Source organism: Candoia aspera, chromosome 3 (genome assembly GCF_035149785.1).
Source record: "Candoia aspera isolate rCanAsp1 chromosome 3, rCanAsp1.hap2, whole genome shotgun sequence".
NCBI lineage: Eukaryota > Metazoa > Chordata > Lepidosauria > Squamata > Boidae > Candoia > Candoia aspera.
In genome coordinates this window covers 112,528,702-112,554,603 of record NC_086155.1, presented here as the reverse complement: position 1 = coordinate 112,554,603, position 25,902 = coordinate 112,528,702, and the positions used below count along the sequence as shown (strand labels likewise).

At 43.0% G+C, this 25,902-nt stretch overlaps 1 protein-coding gene across 2 annotated transcripts in view; it reads right to left on the bottom strand.

Moving 5' to 3' along the window:
* The window catches only part of RRBP1 (ribosome binding protein 1), a 76,851-nt gene that overhangs the window by 5,701 nt on the left and 45,248 nt on the right, over nt 1-25,902 (bottom strand). For both annotated transcript variants that reach the window (XM_063298625.1, XM_063298626.1), the window contains exons 10-14: nt 15,161-15,251; nt 11,984-12,073; nt 10,307-10,399; nt 5,014-5,103; nt 4,110-4,193 (exon numbers count right to left, since the gene is read on the bottom strand). In XM_063298625.1, the coding sequence (XP_063154695.1) occupies nt 4,110-4,193; nt 5,014-5,103; nt 10,307-10,399; nt 11,984-12,073; nt 15,161-15,251 (448 nt within the window). The remainder of the gene's footprint in view (nt 1-4,109; nt 4,194-5,013; nt 5,104-10,306; nt 10,400-11,983; nt 12,074-15,160; nt 15,252-25,902) is intronic.

Below are 25,902 nucleotides of genomic sequence, written 5' to 3'. Positions count from 1 at the left end.
TCACAAGAGGCCTTAATTGAGCATAAGGAACAGGAACCCAACTGAGAGGTTGTGGACCTGACACCACAAAGAACCCTATCCACTTCCTCAGGACTCATCATCTCAAATTGATCCCAGATCAATTCTCAGGGTACTGTCCAATGAGAGTACAAATCAGGTTGAATCTGAATGGCTTTATCCATTCTTCACCGCAACCATAAAAGGGAATGAGTCACCTTAAAAAAGGCTGCTGGGTGCTATTCAGGAGCTGCAATAAGAACAGCAAAATATTTTTTTTGCCACTCAAATCACTCTGTTGACCTGAACATGAGCTTCTACCAGTGTCCAATCAGACTTGAGTTTTCTTCCAGTGACACTCCAGGCATTCCTTCTGCTACTTCATCTTCCCTGAGCTCCCTCAGTAGATTAGGGATCTTCAAAAGGAGAGAGGCCACTCCAATGCAATCTGCTTAAGTGCCATAGCTGCCTCCATATTCCATTGGATGTTCAGGGTCTCCACTGAACTACCTGCCAGATCCTCAGGAAACTCCTAAAGGACCTTCTGAGAATCCCCTGGATCTATTAGGACCCTGTGGCAGACAAAGGAGCGGGTGGCAGTCATGGCTAGGAGGGTTTTTGCACAACTATGTGTTGTGCCTGTTCCTAGATCGGGGGGGGGGGGGCTGCTCACAGTCACTCATGCCCTAGTCACTTCCAGATTGGACTACTGTAATGCTCTACATGAAGCTGCCCTTGAAGAGTATCCAGAAGCTTCAACTGGTGCAGAATGTAGTGTAGAATGTATTCCAGAACAGCACATGCCCTACCTATGCTCTGCGAGCGGCACTGTTCCCAGTTTGCTTCTGGGTCCAATTCAAGGTGCTGGTTTTGATCTTTAAAGCCTTTCATGGCATGGGATTGGGTTATCTGAGGGACTGCCTCTCCCTGATTACATCTGCCCACCTCATTAGATCTGGCAGAGAAGGTATGCTTTGGGTCCCATATGCTAGGGACTTATACTTGGCAGGTCCCAGAAGGTGGGCCTTCTCTGCTGTGGCATCCACCTTATGGAACATTCTCCCCCACAAAGTGAGGTTAGCTCCATTCCTTAAGTCCCTCAAGACCTGGCTATGTCAGCAGGCCTGGGGGTTCCAGGGGACTGGTAACATTCTAAGATGGCTCCATCATTGTTAATATCTACTCTCTCCTGTGCCTGGTGGTTTGTATTTTTTTTAAATAATGACTGCTTTATATTTTTTAATAATGATTGTTTTTATATATTTATTGTTTTATTTAATTGTTCTACGCTGCCCGGAGTCACTTTTTGTGAGATGGGCAGCCATATAAATTTGATAAACAAACAAACAAATGTAGTTGGTTTTTCTTTGATATGGAGGGAGTCACGTGACAAAATTCTGCAACAGAGAGTGATCTGTCCATAACAAGGGGCTAAGCTCAGTGCCCTACTTTCAGATCATATTGAGTCTGCCCTGAGACAAAAATCAGATCTAACATGTGACCTCTTGTATGTGTTGAGCTCTCAATAAGTTGGGTCAGTCCATGGTGGTTGTGCTGGCCATGAACTCCTGGGTCACTCCAGTCCTTTTACCCAGGGAAAGCAAATTAGAATCCTCCAACAACACCAGTTTGAGGAACTCCACCATCACCCTAGTAATTAGATTGAGCAGTCCTGGCAGGGATGCCGGTGTGTGAAAGGGGAACGGTAAACCAGTAGCATGCCTAACTGCACAAACAAGGTCTCATAGCCTTGTTGTTTTCTTGCAGACGTTTCATTGCCAGACTAGGCAACATCTTCAGTGCAAAGAGGGAGTGGGCTTTGCTCTTAGTTTATATACCGTGGCTTGCCCTGCTTGTGTTGGTGGAGGTGTTGTTCTCTCCTTGGGAGTTCTTTGATTGGGCTGTTGTTTGCTGCTTGGTTGATTGCCTGAGTTAATAGTTCCTAGGGTGTATTGTGCTGTTTGATGGTTCATCTGGTGTCAAACCTAGTGTTGATTTTTGTGTATCTGGGTGTTGATTGCTGGCAAGGGAGTGTACTGGCCTTTTGGCTTTTCTATTGTCTCTTTTGAATGGTATGTAAATGTTGTTTACCTCTATGTGTCTGTTGATGGCTGCTTTGTCTGAGTGCCAGGCTTCCAGGAATTCTCTGGCGTTTTTGGATTTGGCTTGGTTTAGGATGCTCACAGTTTCCCAGTTGAAAGTATGGTTGAGTCTGTCCATGTGTTGTGAGATTAAGGAGTTCTCATTGTGTCTTCTGACTGCTAGTTGGTGTTCGTGGATGGGCTCTGCTAGTCTTCTGCCTGTCTGTCCTACATAGTGGCTGTTACAGTCTTTGCACTGTATGTTGTAAATAACTCCTGTTTTTTTCTTCTTGGGCTATTGGGTCTTTTGGGTTGCTTAATATGTTTTGAAGAGTTTTAGTTGGTTTATGTCCTATGGTGATGCCATGCGGTTGTAACAGTCTGAGATGTTTCTGATGTATGGCAGTGTTATCCTTCTCATAGCTTCTGTTGGTTGGGTTGTAGTGGGTTGGGTGGTGAGGCACTTTTTGATAAAGTTGAGCAGGTATCCATTTTGTTGGAAGATGCTGTACAAATGATCTTTTTCTTTTTTCTGGTGTTCTGGGTGGCTGCAGTGTGTAAGTGCTCGTCTGAATAATGTTCTTACACAGCTTCTCTTGTGGGAGGTTGTTACTGTGGTAATGGAGCACTTGGTTGGTGTGGGTAGCTTTCCCTGTAGACCTGTGTTTCTAACTTACCATCATTTCCTCTACTGATGAGGATGTCCAGGAATGGTAGTGAGTTGTTGTTTTCTTCCTCCCTTGTGAATTTTATTCCATTAAAGATGTTATTGATGGTTTTGTGGGTTTCTTCCAGTTGTTTCTTTTGTATTATGACAAAGGTGTCATCTCAGAAACCACCAACAGACTATTACAACCACATGGCATCACCGTAGCACATAAACCAATTAAAACTCTTCAAAACATATTAAGCAACCCAAAAGACCCAATAGCCCAAGAAGAAAAAACAGGAGTTATTTACAACATACAGTGCAAAGACTGTAACAGCCACTATGTAGGACAGACAGGCAGAGTGCATCCACAAACACCAACTAGCAGTCAGAAGACACAATGAGAACTCCTTAATCTCACAACACATGGACAGACTCAACCATACTTTCAACTGGGAAACTGTGAGCATCCTACACCAAGCCAAATCCAAAAACGCCAGAGAATTCCTGGAAGCCTGGCACTCAGACAAAGCAGCCATCAACAGACATATAGAGGTAAACAACATTTACATACCATTCAAAAGAGACAAGAGAAAAGCCAAAAGACCAGTACGCTCCCTTGCCAGCAATCAACACCCAGATATGCAAAAATCAATGCTAGGATTAACACCAGATGAACCATCAAGCAGCACAATACACCCTAATCAAGAAACTATTAACTCAGGCAATCAACCAAGCAGCAAACAACAGCCCAATCAAGGAACTCCCAAGGAGAGAACACCCCCCCTACCAACACAAGCAGGGCAAGCCACGGTATATAAACTGAGAGCAAGGCCCACTCCCTCTTTGCACTGAAGATGTTGCCTAGTCTGGCAATGAAACATCTGCAAGAAAACAAGGCTCAGAGAGCAGCAAGAACTCCATAGTTCAACCCTGAGTTACAAATATTCGCTTTGATTGGTACCAAGGTCTCATATCCAGTTATCTGCAGACAAAGATCTCTTGATGCCAGCAGAGCCTCACAGGTGACAATTGCTATCCTCCCTCCCCTCTTCTACTTGGGACCACGGTTAAATCTGAAACCTAGAGTAGGTGGGCACATCTCTAAGAGAAGAACCCCCCCTCCCCACCCAGGTTTTGGTAATGCAAGCCAGGTTTTCCCTCTCATCCATAATTAAATTGTGGATGAGGATGGTTTTTATTACAAACAAATTTTTATTACTGATAGAAAGGCCCTACTAGTCCAGAGCCCTTGATGTTTTCATAGAAGTGAAACATTTTCAGAGCTTTTAGTTGATATATCACATTTATCCACAGTCTACAAGGGTTACTTTATTATTGGGAACACTGAAAAAGGGATCCATTATTATAAAGTCACTTACCTGGGCAAACTCTTGACTTTGTTTCAGTGTTTCCATTTTTGCTGTATCCATTTGTTCTTGTGATTCAGGTAACAGCTGTCTCAACTGTACATTAACATCAATTAAATTAGTAGAGAAACAAATTTATGTGAACAATTATAACTTTATACTGTCACTATAACTAATTGTACTTCATAATTATTGATACCCAGTTTTATAGTGAATTGGAACTAGGGTAAGCATATCAATTAACTTACTCAAATATTTTAAAATGTAGTAAGAATACTATGGTATAAATGGCAGCTTAAAGTAAGTGTCATTTGTTGCCTCTGAACTATATAGCACAGCAGGCTTCTCCTATTGGCTATCTGCTGTAAATATATATAGTATATCTTTAACTGGAAATATACAGAGTCAGTGGCCATGACCAGTTATCTATAGAAAATAAAAGACTGGGAGCAAAGAGAACACCACGGAATGGCCTTTTGGCATTTGAATCAACCTAACACAGATATTGTAAAGATAGAGAAAAAATAACTATGTATTCTGTTCTGAGATAATTAGGAAAGAGAATAAATAAAAATGTAGATGAAAGAATTGTATGGCTGAACAGTCAGGACTGTAATATACAATGTCTAACTTGCTCCTGGCTAGCTAAGATGCTGGATAAAATATGTAAACACCATGTTTCCCTTAGATTTAAATCTTTTTCTGAAATGTCTACTGGGAGAACCAATGCAAAGAGGAAGCACAAAATCTGTTATTTCATAATATTAGCATCTAGAACAATTGGTATAATTACAAATCATGAGATGTTTTCCTGAAACCAGAAGTTAGTATTTTATTTTAAGCACCTAATTTGGAATTGTGCTCCAGACTCTCCCCTTTCCTCATCCTTGGTCCCTTTGAAAGAAACAACACTTACAACTTCAACTTCTTTAGTGCAGTTTTGTTCTTCAGCAGTTGCCAAGTGATCTTCCAGCTGTGCTTCCAAAAGAGTAGTATATTCTTTTAACTGTTTCAGAGGGGGGAAATTGAGAAATTTCAGACAATAATTTTCATTTACATTTTGTTCATACATCCTTGGCTACCATAGCAAATATGTCCTCCAATTAATACGTGGCTAATTCGCACATCTCAATCATGTTTTGGTGTTGTCTGAACTGATAGATTTAATGTCCTGCTTTCTACGAAAGAGAAATAAAACATCCTATCTTAATTTATACCACCTAGTAATCCTGAGTCAAGGAGAAAGGCTGTAATCTTAGACATATCTTATGCACTGCACACTGGAATACAGGAGATGTTTTCTTTTGAGTCCTTTTTTCCCCAGTTAAGAGCAGCCATCTTTTACTATGCCATATTAATTGATTGATTGATTAAGACATATATCCAAAGAAGCTGGGTTGCTTACAACCACATAAAATCCTATACATTGCTCATAAAACCACCAACAGCTCCCGTAAATAGCACCCTGTTCCCCAAAAACTCAGCAGAAGAAAATATCTTAATTGCATTCATAAAAGTTAACTTGATGTCATGGGGCATGTTGCTCCATAATGCTAGCGCAGCCACCAAGAAGCTCTGCTTCTGTATCTGCTCTACCCTCTTGATTTATTTATTTTTCAAATTTTGCTACCGCCCATCTCCCCCAAAAGAGGGACTCTGGGCGGTTATTGATATCCTGTGGGAGGGGAATCTTCAGCATAGTTTCTTTGTCTGCACTCATAGAATGGGCAGACTTCACTTGGCGAAGACAGTCTCACAGATGACAAGGACCTGAGCAGTTTGAACTGTACCAGAAACAGTTTTGGCAGCCAGTGCAGCTCTGCAGGACAGGTGTGGCCTTGGCTGTTACCTCATAGCAAGTGGACTGCTGCATTATGCATCAACTTTGGATTCTGAATAGTCTTAAAAAGCACCCCAAATAGAGCACATAGCACTTGTCCAAATGCAAGGTGATAAAACGATGGCCTACTGTCACCAATGCATGCATGCATGCATTCCATTTATATGGCTGCCCAACTGACCAAGGAAGGAAGGAAGGAATTTATACCATTTCTATGACCGCCCAACTAGACAAACACAACTGTGGGCAGTTAATATAGAATTAAAGACAAATCAAGGTAAGCAATAATATACAAATCACAACAGGACAAGATAACACAAACAAGGTAAAACCACAACATATTTACAGCCCCAAACCATTTTCCAGACAGGCTCGTCCTATATCCTGGCCTAGAGCTCAGGTGAAAAACCAAGTATTTAAAGCCTAACAGAAGGTTAACAAGGTTGGGGCCATTCGAATCTCAGGGTGTGTGCTGTTCCAAAGGGCAGGTGCTATGACAGAAATGGCATTGTTTCTTAGAGGGAATCTGAACCATGCCAACTCTTCTGGATTGTAGGGGACAGACAGACCTAATCAGAGTTATGCAATTCAGAGTCCCTCTTGGAATCCTCTGAAAACAGTGCAGACTCCTCTTTGCGGGCAGTTGCACTAGCCGCAGTGCTCTTGTGCTTGACAGGTGGGGATTTCACTGCCTTGATCCCAGGCTTTGTGGTTGTGGCCGCTCCCACATGAGAGCAATCTGAGGCTCGATGTCCATCCTTCCCACATTTAAAACATAGTCCCTTTTTAACTCACCGCTCTCTCTCTGCCTCCGACCGCCAACTTGGCTTTCTCGTCACTGCCTGTAAATTGGCTGAGGCTCCAGTTTCTTCCCCATTGCTTGGGCTCGTACCTGTTGTCTGACTTGGAATTGAGTGTTCTCCACTTCTCCTGCTAAGCAGATCCATTCTCTCACCGTGCCAGGGTCTCCTTGTCCCAATGCCCAGCATAGCAGCTCTGGTTGCAGCCCGCCTTTGAAGTAATCCACCTTGGTAGACTCTGACCAGTCACCTTCCCCGCCAAAGCTTTAAATTCCAATAGCGTATTCAGATACAGTTTTGGACCCTTGCCTCAGTTGCTGGAGGGCTGTTTTGGCCCATAGCTTCGCCACTGGGTCTTCAAAACGTTCTCTCAATGTCTCATAAAGTTATCTAAGTTGTGGAGTTCTGGAGCCGCCGCATCATGCAACTGCACTAGCCAGTCTGCCGCTGGCCCCTTCATCCTGGCCCCTACTAAATTTACCTTAGAATATTCCGTGGGAAAAGTATCCCCAAACTCTTCCATGTAAGTTCCCACATTTGTCATGAAAAAGGACAGCTGCTGAGGGTCCCCATTAAACTTCACATGCAGCTTGTGGTGCCCACTCTTGGGAGGGGGAAGACTTACATGCCTGGTCAGTGGTTCTCCCCACGTCACCGAAGCTTGGCTGCTTTTCCTGGTCTCTGACATCAGAGATGGTTGTCTTGACCTGGGGGTTGGCTTGGGTGTTGATCTTTTGGATGACAGGACGGATTCTGCCTCCGGTTGATTTAACGCTCAATCCAGTGACGAGATGCTTTGCAGTATGGTTTCCATGGAGGCTACCCAGGCTTCTAGATTTTGCATTCAGTCTGGGGTAGCGTCTTGTTTGGGTTCAGAGTTCCTGGAACTGGACCTCCTGGTCTTTGGTCACACGTCTGTTGACTGGTGAGTCGGTGTGACTTCATCGGCCACAACTTCTTCCCAGTTTCGGGTACTTCATTGTTTACCTCCAGGTGGTGTCCATTCCACTCCCTGGAGATCTGGCTGACCTGGTGGCTGGAGCCAGGATGCTGTTGCTTTGGAGCCTCGGGTGACATCCAGCATCAGTTCCATGCCTAGCTCCACCATACGACTTTGCAGAGGTAAGGTGTCCTATCTTAGAGTGAAGAACCACGCTGAGACAGTAGCTTGAGTCTCTAGTGATTTATTGTCCTACTCTACTAGACAGAAAATCTTGCCAAACTGAAAGGCCATGGGAAACCTTCACAGATAAACCCAAGAATCAAGGTAGGTCTGCTCTGGGTTTCTTCGAAGGAAAGTTCAAAGCCCCTAAAATACACATGCATTTTTCCCCCTGGATAGAGGCCCCCTCCTGCTCATCATCAGTACTCATGACATAAGGAGATTCCCACAGCACCTTCTGTTTCTGAATCTCCATCAGATCCAGCCATCAATCCAGCCACCACCTCCGGTTCTATCAGTTGCATCATTATCTCTTCTCCCTTCAACGGTGCAGTTGGATCTCCAGATGTTATTTTCGACATAATTAGAAAATCTGGGCTCTCTTCTGGGTACATACGTCTCCAGGTAGTCAGATTGATCATTCGCAACTTTATGTGATGACTGCCTACTCAGCTTACCATTAAATTCGATTCATATGTGATTAAGTAGAAGTCTCTTTAATGGAATGTAGTGTGCAGTATAGTGAAAAAGTTGCGAACAGACGTTCCCACGCTTTGTCCAAGTTAAACAGCCCAATGAACTCAACCCCCTCCCCCTTCTTCAGTATGCAGCCCCCCTTTTCGAGCCAGTCCATTCAGTTCTGTACAGATGCCAGCAATGGTTCTGCTGGTTGACCTTGGATGCCAGAGATAGTCCAAACAAGATGGTTTCACACTCCTGGCTTGTCCCCCCACCCCCACTTATACTGACTCGCAAGTCTCAACACGTGTTGATTCCATTCATGCATACGAATCGGATCAGATGTTCTGGGGAGGTTTAATCTGGGAGCATGACAGGTTGTGCTGCCATGACCAGTGATTTCCTGGTCTAAAGGTACATTGATTTTTTTGCCCTGAACAATGTCATGAAATGCAGAAACCCCACAGGTCACTCAAGCACCATCAGCAACAAGGAATGTGCCCAAGCAACTACTTGTCAAGTATGTGGAGTTCCATAACTTTGATGCCAAGGAGGTGAACCATATTCCCCTTCACTGGCCCTCTGATTATGTAAACAATCTGGTTGCTGGAGCAACCATTCCAACAGACTGTCTCTGTGCTCTCCACAGCCTCATTGAGAAAAATCTACAATGGGGGTTCCTCCTTCCTATTTGTGAAAGGAAAAATCCAGGGAGATTTCTTCTCTGTAATGAATATAGGGCCTAAATAAAATCACTGTGCACAACTGGCACCCCCTTCTGTTGAACTTGGACCTCTTAGTATGGCTACACTCCTCCACCCTCTTCACCAGACAGCATCTTTGCAGACTGCACAACCTGGTCTGGACCAAGGAAAAGGATGAATGGAAAGCCCACCCTGAAGACCAAGTTTGGCAGTTCGGTCTGGCTGGCAATGAAGCACCTACCCTCGTGAAATTGAATATGGAAGCTGGCAGCACAATTTATTGGTCATTTTCCCATCTTGGTGCCTATTAGCTCTGTCATTCTCCTACTGGCTCCACTATTTTTCACAGCTCCATCCTGGTCTTCGACACTCCACCACACCCAGCTCAAGCCATCCTAGCACCAGCCTTTATTATATCTGGGTCCCAAGGGAGTCCCAATGTGTTAGGAGGGGATACCTCTTTGTCAGGGGATTCCCTGACAAAGAGGGATTCCCTTGTAATGCATACATATAATCATTAATGTATACTGTATTGTTGTTTGTATATAGATGAATCTGGCCATTTTCTAAGAAATGTTGCATTATTAGATGATCCTAGAATATTAATAATGTTCATTCTCTTGTATGCAACTACCAATTCAAAACTAGTATAGCTAGTTATTCCCTCATCTGGGAATTCCTTGGCATCCAGTGTATCTGTATTATTACTATTGCTGTCTAGGGAGCATTCCTAAGCAGCATTAGTAGCATCATCTCAATTATAATATTGTCATTAGAATCAACTAAAAGTCTAACTTATCTAACTTAGAAAGTACACAGTTCTCAGAAATAACATAAAACAAGCAAAAAATAGGGGAGAAGAAAGCTGTTGACAATAAGGCACAGTGCAAAATATGATACCTTAAGATTCAATATGTCATTTACATCTTGTAATTAAATCAAGTTTTGCTCAGTGCAGCGAAGTTGCACAAAAGCTACCAGGGCAAAGGAACATTTGCTAGTCTTCCTTTGCCAGTAAGATATTTATATCTGTCCCTATCACTAATCAGAACCTTTGTAAGGTCATAAGCAAAAATAAAACACGGTAATCCTCATGGTAACAAAACTGGAGATTAATTTAAATCATATATATTTTAATGGATTTTCACTTAAATGGTTGCAAAAGGAAGAAATCGTGCTGGGAATCAAGACACAGCGTTAGAAAACAGTGATAAAGCTTGCATGCAGATCCACCAGTATTATACCTTTGCAAGTGCTTCTTCAGAGGCAGCCAGCTTTTCTTGCCACACCTGCTCCTCCTCCACCACCCGCTTCTGCAAGTCCTTGAGCATTTTTTCCTATGATTTTTGAGGAGGAAATGAAGATTAAAAAACAAGGCAGGAAGAGAAAAGCTGACATTTACGAACATATGTTCATTCTATTGTTGTATGGGGACACATGTTAACTAGGCTTGCTTACTAACTTTAGCAGAAAGATTTTAGCTAGTTTGGGAACAATACACATATACTTTGAACTGTCACTAGGAGACACAGCAGGAAGAGAGAAAGGGTGTACCTCAGAATTCAGTTTATTCTAACATAGGAACTGGAGGCAGAAGCCTTTCCATCAATCAGAAATGGATGTAAATTCCTTTTCTTTCTCAGTAAGCAGCAGCATTCTTGATAACTACATGCAAAGCCCTCCCACAGGAGGCATCTCACCGAAGCAACAAGTAATTATGGGAAAACATCCTTCTGGAGCTTTCACTTTCAATATAATACTTATATGCTAACATTTAACACACAAAGCTTTTATTGTGCAATCACTGAGCCTTTTTCACAAAATATTTTTGGAGAGTCTAAATATTTGTGTTTGCCCACCATTTTCTGCAAATGGTGGGCAATTGAGAAGAATAGCTGTATTTTCAGGACAATAATAAAACCCAGGTTTGTAGTACAAAACTGTCTTTTTCTATTAAGACAGTTCCATATATGATACGCATCCTGTCAAACTACTATTTATTTATTTATTTACCCACCCATTCATTTTTGTATACATATATTCAGAGGTTGCTTGAGACAAGACAATGGGAGACTTACAATTTTAAAAGCAAAAAACCCCACTAATAAAGAATGTCTAGCATGTGTGTCCAGAAGAAGACAAATTAATATTATTATTACTATTACTATTATTATTATATTTTTACCCACCTTATTTATATATAACTCAAGGCAGTGAACATACCTAATCATCCAGCCTATTTTTCCCACAAAAACAATCCTGAGAGGTGGGTTGGGCTGAGAGAGAGCATGACTGGCCGAAAGTCACCCATTCCCCACAACAACATAGTTGTTTACCTCTATGTGTCTGTTGATGGCTGCTTTGTCTGAGTGCCAGGCTTCCAGGAATTCTCTGGCGTTTTTGGATTTGGCTTGGTTTAGGATGCTCACAGTTTCCCAGTTGAAAGTATGGTTGAGTCTGTCCATGTGTTGTGAGATTAAGGAGTTCTCATTGTGTCTTCTGACTGCTAGTTGGTGTTTGTGGATGCGCTCTGCTAGTCTTCTGCCTGTCTGTCCTACATAGTGGCTGTTACAGTCTTTGCACTGTATGTTGTAAATAACTCCTGTTTTTTCTTCTTGGGCTATTGGGTCTTTTGGGTTGCTTAATATGTTTTGAAGAGTTTTAGTTGGTTTATGAGCTACGGTGATGCCATCCCCGCCTATTTGCTGGCTTGGACTGAGAGAGAGAACAAAAGACACCCAGCCGGCTTTCATCCCCAAGGCAGGCCTAGAACTCAAAGTCTTCTGGTTTCTAGGCCACCAGCTCAATCACTACACCAAACTGGTTCTCTTTGTTAACAAATGTTCGGGAATTTCCTCAGAGTGCAAATGGGAGAGTGGAAAAATTTATTTGATCAGGCTGGCAAATACAGTTTTGCTTACCGTCTCTGCAAGAATATTCCTATACTGATCACATTTTGTTTGTATTGTGTGCAGTGCCTCATTTACTTCTTCTAATGAAACTGTCAGGTCCTAAAAAAAGTTGAATAATGCATCATCAAAAAAATTGATGTAAAGACAGTTAGGAAATCAATCGATTTAAGATTTATGTATAACAACATTTTTCCCTCTGGTTGCAAAAATGATATATAAGTAAATATTTACTTATTAAATTTACTTTTTTTAATAATTAAATTATTAAAATTAGTGCCTTTTGTTGATAAGTTGACAGTCTTTTGCCTTCTAAAAATAGATATTGTCTTTTCAGTTATGTTGTTCTATCTAGAAAGATTACTGGTGTTTTCTTCTCAGTGATAATTAATTTTTGTTGTTGAAATATTATTTCTACTTTGTTTGTAACTTCAGTGTCTATAAACTGAAGAGTATGTAGAAACATTGTAGATAGTTTGGGGCACTGTTCCTGCAGAAATTTTGGCTATTATGCAGCTGAAATACAACTAGAATATCCATAGTTGCTGTTCTATCTTCATGCTAGGTAAAGGAGTACTGTGGAATTTCTGCCTGTTCTGCAAGAATCCTGACTCTCTATAGCTGAGTGGAAGCTCATCAGAGGAAGATCCAACCTGGAAATAAGGAGGAATTTCCTGATAGTGAGAACTACTGTATTAAGCAGTGGAACAGCTTGCCTTCTGGAGTTGTGGGTGCTCCATCACTGAGAAAAGATTGGACAGAGATGGCCTGAGGATTCCTGCCTTGGGCAGGGGGTTGGACTAGAAGACCTCCAAGGTCCCTTCCAACCTTATGATTCTATGTTTCTATGATTCTATGACAAAGAGAGTTAGGAGGGTGCCACAATTCATTTCTCATACTTTATCCACAAAGTCACTCCTTTTTCAAAAGGCAAAGATAAATAAAATAAACACATGCATCAACAATTCTGAAGGTTAAAAAAGCATGATGAATTATTTGTACTAATTATGAGTAGATAATTATTATGATCTTACAATATTAATATGTTTTCTAAAAGCATCTACACGTGCTTTCCATTGTTGATCTGGTAATATTATATATTATTTGTACTGTAGCTGTGTTTCTACTCAGGGTGAAGCTCAAACCTGGGATAGATTTTTACATACTCAAGGTGGGATCTATAGCTCCCTCATACACAGACTACTTTAATGATCAAACAGAAAGATATAGATTAATGCTGTGAGTATAATTTTAGGAACTTTGTCCAGAACTTTTTAGAAAGAAGGTATGAATTAGATATGTCTAAGATACCTTACTATTAGTAAAAAATAAACTCTTGGGAATATAGATAGGAACAGATATATGCATATTCAAAGCTTTCTAGTTTTGCTGAGCATATATGAAAAGGCATATATGAATGCCAATGAATATGAATTGCTTCTAAATCATGCAGTGCTCATTCAGAGCTAAACCTGGCACTTACTCATTTTCAGAAAGAACTTAAGGCATATATGCTGACTGCACTAAGCGAAAACCAAATAAACCACTTATGGCTTATTGTGTGAATCCATCCATTGTTATATGTAAACAGAAATGTTGTTGTCAATGGATCAGCATGTTATGCAAATCCAGGGAATTTTTGTTCATTCAATAAAACTTCGTTGAACATGCATGCATCATGCATACATGCATACATAAATCATCATACATACACGATAAATCTTTGTTGAACATACTGTATATACATCAACAATTCTGGAGGTTAAAAAAGCATTTTAATATTTTAAAAGTGTAATATATGAATGAGATCATTTACTCATAGATAGAAAGGGATCAAGTCCAATTCCTTGCTCAATGCAAGAATCCATTTTAAAGTATCTCTAATAGATGGTTGTCTAGTGATTAAGAGCTCACCACTTCTCTAGCCAACTGGTTCTACTTTTCAACTGTTCTTAATGTTAGATTTTCCCCCTGATGATCAGCTCACATTTGCCTTCCTGAGTAAAATGGAGTAATATTAGTCAGTATTCTAAAATTTGCCATTTCCTAACAATTTTGTGGTTCAGATCCAGGAACAATACAGAAGAACACTATACATTTCCCCCCCTGAGGACCTATCAGATAGCTGAAGAGTGCTATCATGTTTCCCTTCAAACTTTTCCTCTTGTGGCTAAACTCACTTAGCTCCCTTAATCTTTCTATATTGGATCTTCAACCCCAAGATATTCTTGGGTTGTTCTCTTGGAAGATGCTAGTTAACTTAACATAATAGTTAGATAGGATCTCATCACCACAGAATAAATAGAAATATATCCCATGATTTAGAAATTATACATTTACAAATTAAAATTCCGTTTATCATTTTATAGCCAGGGACTAACTTTTTTTCCTAACTTTTGGAGGGAGCCAAGGATCCCAGTGGTCACCAATGTTTTTTTTTTTGCCATTCAATCGTGCCCGATCCTCAGTGACTGCCTGGACTAGTCCCTGCAGTTTTCTTGGCAAGATTTCAGAAGTGGGTTGCCATTGCCTCCTTCCTAGGGCTGAGAAAAAGTGACTTGCCCAAAGTCACCCTGCTTGTCCTAACAGCCTGGAACCACACTGAGACAAGGAACTGGTCTCTAATGTTTTATTGCTTGTACATAACAGGAATCCTAACAAACTGAAGAAGCGTGGGAAAAACCCAGACATATAAACCCCAAAGGTTAAGGCGGTCCCGATCTGTGTCTCTTTGAATGGCTGCCCAATTCCTCAGTGCTACGCATGCGCTTAACAGTCTGGATGGGAGCCCCCTGCTCGCCATCCTTACTCATGACACTGCTGGCTTTCATGCCTAAGGCAGGACTAGAACTCATAGTCTCCTGGTTTCTAGCCTGTTGCCTTAACCACTAGACCAAACTGGCACTAGTCTCACGCTTCTCATGAAAGGGCACATATATGATATTGGACCACAGTTTCCATATGTTACCAGTGAAGTATGTGACTGGATCACCCAGAAGTGAATTCCAATAGGCAATAACCTTGGAGCTGCCAAGGCTTCCAGACTATTACTTATGCACACCATTTTATTTAAACAGTAATTCCTACTCAAAATATCAAGGGAAAATGGCTGGAAGAAAATAAAACTGATATTTAAAATCACCAGGTTTCGATAACCAGGTCAATTAATTTAATTTGATATTTACTCACATTGTTTTCAATTTTCAGCTGTTCAACTGTATGCTTTAGCTTTGAAGCTTCATCCTCCAGTGTGGAGGCCTGGGTGGATGATTCCTGTAACCTGAAACAAAAAGAGACTTTCACCCACTCTTTTCACAGAACTATATTTTGGGATAATTCATGTTATTTAGAATTCTCAGGTCTTTCCTAAGGACATTCAGGAGCACGTATCTAATTAGAATTGCTTATTCACTGTCAACATTTATTGACCTAGACTTCTCCCTATAGTTACTGCTGTAACAAAATTTGTAAATAACTACTGCAACTTATTTAACCACTGTGGCCTGGAGACTAGAAGAGTTTGGTATATATATCAAAGAAGAGAGATTTAAAACATTGCACTAATTTCTCATATAAGCAAAGTTTTACTTAAGATCCTACCAAGAAGAATAAACCCATGCCAGATTAACAGGACAATTTCAATGAAGAGTGAGACAAGATAAAATAGACAATATAAGATGGATAATGGAGAGATAATGTTCATTCACCTGATTATTCTTATGAGGAATCCTTACAATGAGCAAGAAGCTACTGTGAGAGCTAAATCTGGAGAAACAGAGTGGTTCAGAATAGGAAAAGAAGACAAAAATGTATTTTGTCACCCTATCCATTTAACTCATACAGTGAATATATTGTAAGACCAGAAGGATTGGAAGTGATGACCACTGGAATTAACACTGAAGGTCAAAACATTTGAGATAGGCAGATAGCAACACTTTACTAGCCAAAAATAAGATTTAGCAAGGACAGCAATAAAAAATTTAGACAAAATCCCAAAAGATAATAACATTTCAATGAGAACAAAAATCAGAATAGTTAAAACAATGATCCTCCCATTGGTAATGTAGGGCTGTGAAAGCTGCACACTGAGAAAGAAAGAGAAAAAAAGATAAGATTCCTATGAATTATGGATTTGGAAACAGTTATTAAGAGTATTATGGATAACAAGAACTGACAAATCAATTTTGGATTAAATAAAGACTAACTGCTCCTTTGAAGCAATGACCAATGAGCAGATATTTTGACATATTTTGGGCATGTGATATGAACACATGATGGAAAAGATAAAGTAGTTATGCTTGTGTATCAAATAGGGGAAATTCCACTCAGACACTGCAAGAATTAAAGGAAAACCTGAGCTGTCAACCCAGGTAAAGGGGCAGTAATATTCAAAGGTCATATAAATCAAATTCTGAAGAACCAATCAGGGGCAGGGATATTTCCCTCTCAGTTGAGCTTTTAAAAGAGGAGGGGGCTGACTTCATGTTATCTTTTTCTATGTTCTCATAAGAACTTCTCCCCAGAGATTGCTGAAAATCAGGTAAGAAAAGAAGCCCCAACCCAAAGAAATCTGGACTGGAGACTGGGGAGCTAGTGACTAATGGAGCCAGATGCGGTATAGATTCAATTTTATTTTATGGACTGTAATCTAAGCTGTAGAGAGCCAGTTTGGTGTAGTGGTTAAAGCACCAGGCTAGAAACTGGAAGTCTGTGAGATCCTGAGCTGAGTAAGATTCTGACAAAGATCAACCTCCTCCTCAAAAGCAGTAATTCATCTCTCTCCTTTTTTTTTCCTTTTAGCTTTCTCCTGGTTCTTGGATTTGTCATATATAGTAAATATTGTATATTGAATAAGTAATGCTCAATTTGACAAAATGCGTCAGCTTTTAGCACATATCTTCCTCTGGGCAAGTTATAGAAGAAAGGAGGGCGCTTCACTTTCCTCCTCCTAATTTATTTTATTTATTTATTTTCTATCCCACCTTTACTATTTTTATAAATAACTCAAGGTGGGGAACACACCTAATACTCTTTCCTCCCCCTATTTTCCCCACAACAACAACCCTGTGAGGTGGGTTGGGCTGAGAGAGAGTGACTGGCCCAAGGTCAGTCAGCCAGCTTTCATGCCTAAGGCGGGACTAGAACTCACAGTCTCCTGCTTTCTAGCCTGATGCCTTTAACCACTACACCAAACTGGTTCTCTAAATAAATAATTAAATCAGTGACAAAAGTGGTTTCTCCTGGAATAAAGTAGCAGATGGTAGCATTACAAACTTGGCTGTTCCCAGGAATTGTGGAGAGGGTGCAGTAAGATTGTGACTGGAGAGTTTACGGACGCCTGCACAGGAGCCCATGGGCCCAATCCACCACATTCCCTATGCACACATGTCACTACTGGGATGGACTAGACAACTGTGGGGGAGGGCAACAATTTGCCCTCCCCCACAAGCCTGAATGTATAAGTGTAAGAAAAAATGCTCAGGAAGTTTTTGAAGTATTCATTTACTTGAAGCCAGAAATGTCAAGATGTTTTCTCTTAATCTCAAGTAAGAGAGAAAGAGGGAGGTCAAGAATGACAGTTTGATCCATATTCAGCTTTATCTCCAGTTCATAAACAACAGTCAAGGTACAGCTGGGGAGTAGACAAGCATACACTCCTAAGAGAAGGCAAAGTTACCAAGAATATTAATCCTTCAAAGGAGGACGCCCAAGAAGTCAGAATGTTGACCCCAAAAGAAAATCCAAGGTCCAGCTGCTAACCACTCGATGTGGAGATATGAAAGTGGGATGCAGCCCACCAATGGGCATATTGAATCGTGAAAGCTAGAATTAAAGAAAAATGAGAGGCAGAAATAAAGCTGGAAGAGAAAAGAATGATACATTCAGCAGGGATGACATGGATAGCAAATTCAAGAAAAGTACTGAATCCAAATAAACGCTATTTTGAAGCTTGAATTAGATTGTTGTTTATTCGTTTAGTCGCTTCCGACTCTTCGTGACTTCATGGATCAGCCCATGCCAGAGCTTCCTGTCGGTCGTCAACACCCCCAGCTCCCCCAGGGACGGGTCCGTCACCTCTAGAATATCATCCATCCATCTTGCCCTTGGTCGGCCCCTCTTCCTTTTGCCCTCCACTCTCCCTAGCATCAGCATCTTCTCCAGGGTGTCCTGTCTTCTCATTATGTGGCCAAAGTATTTCAGTTTTGCCTTGAATATCATTCCCTCAAGTGAGCAGTCTGGCTTTATTTCCTGGAGGATGGACTGGTTGGATCTTCTGGCAGTCCAAGGCACTCTCAGAATTTTCCTCCAACACCACAGTTCAAAAGCATCGATCTTCCTTCGCTCAGCTTTCCTTATGGTCCAGCTCTCGCAGCCGTATGTTACTACAGGGAACACCATTGCTTTAACTATGCGGGCCTTTGTTGTCAGTGTGATGTCTCTGCTCTTAACTATTTTATCAAGATTCGTCATTGCTCTTCGCCCAAGGATTAAGCGTCTTCTGATTTCCTGACTGCAGTCAGCATCTGCAGTAATCTTTGCACCTAGGAATACAAAGTCTTTCACTGCTTCTACATTTTCTCCCTCTATTTGCCAGTTATCAATCAAGCTGGTTGCCATAATCTTGGTTTTTTTGAGGTTTAGCTGCAAACCAGCTTTTGCACTTTCTTCTTTCACCTTCATCATAAGGCTCCTCAGTTCCTCTTCGCTTTCAGCCATCAAAGTGGTATCATCTGCATATCTGAGATTGTTAATGTTTCTTCCAGAGATTTTAACTCCAGCCTTGGATTCCTCAAGGCCAGCTTGTCGCATGATGTGTTCTGCATACAAGTTGAATGGTAGGGTGAGAGTATACAGCCCTGCCGTACTCCTTTCCCAATCTTAAACCAGTCCGTTGTTCCGTGGTCTGTTCTTACTGTTGCTACTTGGTCGTTATACAGATTCTTCAGGAGGCAGACAAGATGACTTGGTATCCCCATACCACTAAGAACTTGCCACAATTTGTTATGGTCCACACAGTCAAAGGCTTTAGAATAGTCAATAAAACAGAAATAGATGTTTTTCTGAAACTCCCTGGCTTTTTCCATTATCCAGCGGATATTGGCAATTTGGTCTCTAGTTCCTCTGCCTTTTCTAAACCCAGCTTGTACATCTGGCAATTCTCACTCCATCAACTGCTGAAGTCTACCTTGCAGGATCTTGAGCATTACCTTACTGGCGTGTGAAATGAGTGCCACTGTTCGATAGTTTGAACATTCTTTAGTGTTTCCCTTTTTTAGTATGGGGATATAAGTTGATTTTTTCCAATCTGATGGCCATTCTTGTGTTTTCCAAATTTGTTGGCATATAGCATGCATTACCTTGACAGCATCATCTTGCAAGATTTTGAACAGTTCAGCTGGGATGCCGTTGTCTCCTGCTGCCTTGTTATTAGCAATGCTTCTTAAGGCCCACTCAACCTCACTCTTCAGGATGTCTGGTTCTAGCTCACTGACCACATCGTCAAAGCTATCCCCGATATTGTTATCCTTCCTATACAGGTCTTCTGTATATTCTTGCCACCTTTTATTGATCTCTTCTTCTTCTGTTAGGTCCTTGCCATCTTTGTTTTTGATCATGCCCAATCTATTCTTCACCTCCACTGCATATTCCTTAGGAATATTAGTGAGCTCATATCTAGCTGATCTGTGGGTCTTCCCTAATCTCTTGAGTCTGATCCTAAATTGTGCAAGAAGAAGTTCGTGATCTGAACTACAGTCAGCTCCAGGTCTTGTTTTTACCGACTGTACAGATGTCCGCCACCTTTGGCTGCAAAGGATGTAATCAATCTGATTTCGGTGTTGTCCATCTGGTGAAGTCCATGTATAAAGCTGTCTCTTAGGTTGTTGGAAGAGAGTGTTTGTTATGCAGAGTGAATTGTCTTGGCAAAATTCTATCAGCCTATGTCCTGCTTCATTTTGTTCTCCCAGGCCATGCTTACCTGTAATTCGAGGTGTCATTTGACTGCCCACCTTAGCATTCCAGTCTCCTGTGATGAAAATAACATCTCTTTTAGGCGTGTTGTCCAGTAGGTGCTGCAGATCCTCATAGAACTGCTCTACTTCAGCTTCTTCAGCATTTGTGGTTGGGGCGTATATTTGGATCACTGTGATGTTAGATGGCTTGCCCTGAATTCGAATTGAGATCATTCTGTCATTTTTTGGATTGTATCCAAGCACTGCTTTAGCCACTTTACTATTAATTATGAAGGCTACTCCATTTCTTCTGTGGTCCTCTTGTCCGCAGTAGTAGATCTGGTGGTCATTTGATGTGAAGTGGCCCATTCCAGTCCATTTCAGTTCACTGACGCCCAGAATGTCTATCTTTAATCTTGACATCTCACCAATAACCACATCCAATTTGCCCTGGCTCATAGATCTTACATTCCAGGTTCCAATGGTGTGTTGATCCTTAGAACATCGGATTCGCCGTTCACCACCAGCATCGTCGGCTGCTAGCCGTCCTTTCGGCTTTGAGCTAGCTGCGTCATCACGTCTGGGGCTAGTTGAGCTCATCCTCTGTTCCTCCCCAGTAGCATTTTGACCATCTTCTGACCTGGGGGTCTCATCTTCCGATGGTATACTAACATATCTCTGGTTGTACTGATCCATTTAGTTTTCATGGCAAGAATACTGGGGTGGGTTGCCATTACCTTCCCCAGGGATCGCATTTAGTCTGACCTCTCTGTCATGACCTTCCCGTCTTGGGTGGCCCTTCATGGTTTAGCTCATGGCATCATTGAGGTGCTCAAGCTCCAGCACCACGACAAGGTAACAATCCTTTGCTGAAGTTGAATTAGATAATTTTGCTTAAATATTGACAAATTAACATTCTCTGTGGAATGCTTCTGGTTTGAAAGTGCTAGGAAAGGTTTTGTTCCTGCATTATTTATTGGTCAGTTGGCCTCAGGGTCATATTAAATATTCAGGGTGAGGGGGTGTTTCTCCAGGTTTACACAGGACTGATCAGCAGGTTTCCCCAGTGTGAGTATGGTTTCCAATAGACAGTCACACACATACACACACACAGTTGGATTCAACAAAAATGACTCCTGGCATTCCCCCTTGCAGCCCGTCTGGAAACTTAATATCCACCATACATCATTGTTCACTGCTGATGGCACAAGCAGTCTAATCCAGTTGCCATCTCAAATGTATATTCTCCTCCATATTCTTCTCAGAAGCAAGGCTGGGGAGCCCTGCTGGTAGCAGACATTCTGCTGATGTATTTGATCTCTTGCTCATCTGAGGGGTGTACCAGTGCTCCCTTAAAGGCACACGGAAACACCCCCTCTCTCAAGGATGTATTTACTGTCGTCTGGGAGCTGCCTTCACCAGCCAGGAGGGACATGGATCTAACTGGCAAGTGGTGGCATTTACAGTCCAGAGGATCCTGCCCACTTCCTTGGGCCCAACAGGATCAAACTGTTCCCAGATAACTGGGTAAGTACATTCCTCAGGGATCTCCACAGACCATGTCTCATGCTTAGAGTCCAACTTGGAACAAATCCATGCGATTTTATCCTGCAGATACCCAGAAAACCCCTCAGCATGGCCCTGTAGGCGGGTCAATGGGCCCACCTTCCCAATAAGGGATCAGATGATATTGAACAGGGCCGCCAGGCGGCATTCTGTGGATGCAATAAGAGTGGAGAAATACAGATGTTTCACTGCTCTTACTGCCACAAGGTAGGCCTTAACAGCAGCTCTAGCTTGTGTTTGGTCAGGTACAGTCTTTGTCTTCCTCCAGCGGTGCTCTAGATGTCTCTTAATCCTCTTCAGAACCCTCAGCTCCTCTGTAAACCATGGGGAGTGTCAAGTTCGATGGGACAAGAGAGGTCGCACAGATGCAATCCTGTCCAAGGCCCTGGCCACCTCCCTATTCCAGGCAGCAGCCAGGGCCTCTGCTGGACCATGCAGCAGATCCTCAGGTATAACCCCCAGGTCCCTCTGAAACCCTACTGGGTTCATCAGTCATGGGGGGCAGACCAATCGAATGGGTCCAGCCTCCCTGTGGAGGGGGGCAGCATAAGAGAATCTCAAGGGCACCAGGGCATGATCTGACCATGACAACGGGGATAGGTTTAACTCTCCCATCAGATCACATTGCCACTGCTCCAACAAGAAAACTAAGTCCCGTGTGAGGCCACTGTCTTGAGCTGGGTCCTGGATCATCTGAGACAGGCCCATGGCTGCCATGATGGCCATGAACTTCCGAGCTGCCACTGAGGCATGCCCCAGGGATGGCAGGTTGAAGCCCCCCAAAACCTAAGCCTGGGGAACTCCACCGCCAACCCTGAGATGGCCTCCAGCAGCTCAGGCAGGGAGGTTGCTACGCAGCAGGGAGGCTGGTACAGTAGCACACTCCCAACTGCTCTCGGGAGTCCAACTTGAAAAACATGGTCCCACAACCAGCCACTTGTGGAGCACTGTCCCTGAAGGCCACTAGAGATTCCTGGATGACAACAGCCACCCCTCCTCCCCTGCCCTGGGATCTCAGCTGCTGCCATACTCAAAACCCAGCTGGGTATGTCTCCGAAAGGGGTACCCCTCCTTCCGGGCCCAGCCAGGTTTTGGTAATACACACCAGGTCTGCCCCCTCCTCCGTGATCAAATCACATATGAGGTGGGCCTTTGTTAACTGACCTGGCGTTAAGAAGCAGCAGCCGGAGACCAGGGACACCATGAGTCTGCTGTCCAGGGCCTAGGTCTGAGCACGGAGGGCTGGAACACGCCACAGGTAGTAAACACCAGGGGCGTCTTCCCTGAAGATGGCCCACCCTCCAGCTCCCATCATAACATCCCCGGCCCATCACCACCTCAATAACATGCCCCGCTCTACAACCCCAGAGTCCCCAAGTCCCTTTGCCCCCAATCCTGGACTTCTGGAATCCTTGGTTAGAAACAGGGATCCTTCCATCCACTCATACAACCTTGCACACAATCAATCGACCACAAGGCACTGGTAGGCTCCCCCAGCACACCAGCTCATGCTCTCGGTGCTGTCAGGGCCCAACCACCACTCACACACTAATTGTGCCTCCCCCCTTAGCCTCTCTCACTGGTCAGCAGGGGGGCACTACATCCACTACCCCTCACCCCCTGTCTCTCACTCAGGAGGTGAGTGTTCTCACATACAACCGTTCAAACCCAGACTCCCTCCCTCATCTCTCACACTTGGGAGGGAGTACCCCATTCGCACTGGAGGGACCCTAATAGCCCCCACCGTATCTGGGGATGACCTGTCCTCAGTTCCAGGCTCCACACCACATGCCATCCAGCTGTTCCAGGGACTTCAAAACAAGAGGGCCAAAATACCCCAGGAAGTTCCCCCAACATTGGCATTGGCATAAAGGCCCAGAGACCTTAGGTAGTCCCCCCAAAGTTACAGATTGGTAGCAGGGTCTAAAAGCCACCAGGGTTCGCCACCCCCCACTGCTGAGGCCTACCACACCAAGGCCTACTGCGCCGCAAACTTCATTGCGGCACTGAGCTGATCTGCCACTGTGAGGCTTGCTGTGCTGCCCAAGCTCGTCGCACCACCGAGGTTGATCTGCCGCACTGCAGCTCATTGCGCCATCAAGGTTTGTTGTGCCGCCAAGGCTGGTCTGCCACTGGGCTCGCCATGCCACTGGCCACACTGCCAAGGTCCATTGTGCAGCCAAGGCCGGTCTGCTGCACAAGGTTCACCATGCCACTGGTCATGCCGCCAAAGTCTGTGCGTTGCTGGGGCCAAACTGTTGCACTGCGGCTCACCTCGTCATTAAAATCTACCAAGCTGCCAAGGTTTGCTGCGCCACGCTGCTGAGGCTTATCCTCCCCACCACTTTGTCTGAGGGACTCTGGCAAAGGAGGGGGCTCAGGCAGAGAAGGGGGTTCCAGCAGAGGAGCTGCTGCACTGCTGAGGTCTACCAAGTCGCAGAGGCCCACCAAGGCGTGCCGCTTCCCACCGCTCTGTCTGGGGGCTCCATCCAACCTCACCAACAACACATCAGGTATGGGGGCCAGAAGACCCTCAAAATCTCCCCCCAAAGGCCTTGACTAGCAAGGCAAAAATGGGGTAGGGCTCTAAAAATATTGGGAATCCTCCCATTAGAGGATGGTACTCTACTAGCAGGACACAGATTAAACTCTGCCTAATCCACTATTTTAAGTAGATATGTGAAACTGACTCCATGACAGACAAATTTCCCAACAGAAACAGCAAATCCAGTGGTCCCATCAAGGAGATCCATATATTCATCCAGAGCTTGCCAGAAAATCTGCAAGTGACAGGTTTTCAACAGTTCATACTTAGCAAGTCTAATAGACCAATCTCTTCTCTTGATGAATCTTGTCAATTGTTTCTCATGCAGATGTAGAGTGGTGAAAGACTGCTTGAGAGGATCTACACTGGGCATATCTGAGTTCTGTCAGCTGGCAAAGGAATTCCATTCACTACACCCATCTTTTGTATGACTTTTTTCAGATCTTTGAAGACAGCTATCACATCTTCCTGCAGTCTTGTATGTATATCTTTATTATAGTCATAGATCAGTGTAGGAGGGTGGGGACAGTCAATGGATATTAGAGACCTTCAAAATGCCAAGTTTGACACCTGGTGAGTTTTATCTTCTTTCTTTGATACGAGGAATTTTAAATAGAGACTTAAGAGTTTAAAAACAATATATAATTGGCAAAAAGTAGAAAAAAAAGATTTTGATTTAAGACAGTTCAACAGACTAGGAGACCAGAGGAATCTGGAATGCTTGTACTTTTGCTGTAAGATTTGAAGAACAAGTATATAATTAAGTAATACATCTGTGGGAAATGACTGAAACGGGACCGTATTAGTTACGCCCCTTCCTGGAGCGAGAGGCCCTTCGAACAGTCACTCATGCCCTGGTCATCTCCCATATAGATTTACTGTAATGCACTCTACATGGGGCTACCCTTGAAGAGTATCCGGAAGCTACAGCTGGTCCAAAATGCGGCTGCGTGGATGATTTTAGGTGCTTCAAGACACATATAACTCCACTGCTCGGCGAGCTGCATTGGGTGCCAGTTTGCTTCCAGTTCCAATTCAAGGTGTTGGTTATCACCTTTAAAGGACATGGGTCCAGGTTACCTAAGGGACCATCTCATCCCCGTCACATCAACCCGTCCCACCCAGTCATGCAGAGAGGGCATGCTATGGACCCCGTCTGCAAGAGAATTCCATCTGGCGGGGTCCAGGAGGTGAGCCTTCTCTGCACTAGCTCCCACCCTTTGGAACATCCTTCCCCCGGAAATGCGGTTACCCCCGTCTCTTCTGGACTTCAGAAAACAGCTGAAAACCTGGTTTTGTCACCATGCCTGGAGTGGGAAGAGGAAGAACCATTCCTGGGGCTGGTTAGTTCCCTAGCCCTGCAGGGACCAGCCTTATTCCTTATGGGCTGAATTTGATCTACCCTTATTTGGATTTTATTGTATTTTATATTGTATTTTATATTTATTGAAATATTAGTATTATTTATAATTTTATTGAATTCTAAATTGTTTTTACTGTGAACTGCCCAGGATCCCCCATGTGGGGGAGGTGGGCGGTGATAAAAATATGATAAATAAATAAATAAACTACAATTCTTTGAATGTTGCAAATGGACACTAGAGGGGACTAAAGGACCAGGCAGAAAGACACACAAAAAAGGAAAGTGCATCTATCAAGGTTTAAACTTGGGTTTTAAAATGGCCAACCCTGGTATAACTTTTGAGTTACTTAAAGTGTTCTTCAAAAAATGGACTGAGATATTAATAATTAATATCTTAGAAAGCATGGTTAAACCTCTAGAAGATGTTAAGGGAGATTTTAAAAAGCAACTTACACCTGACACAGATATAATAGAACTGCTAAGAATGGAATATAATAAAACTGAA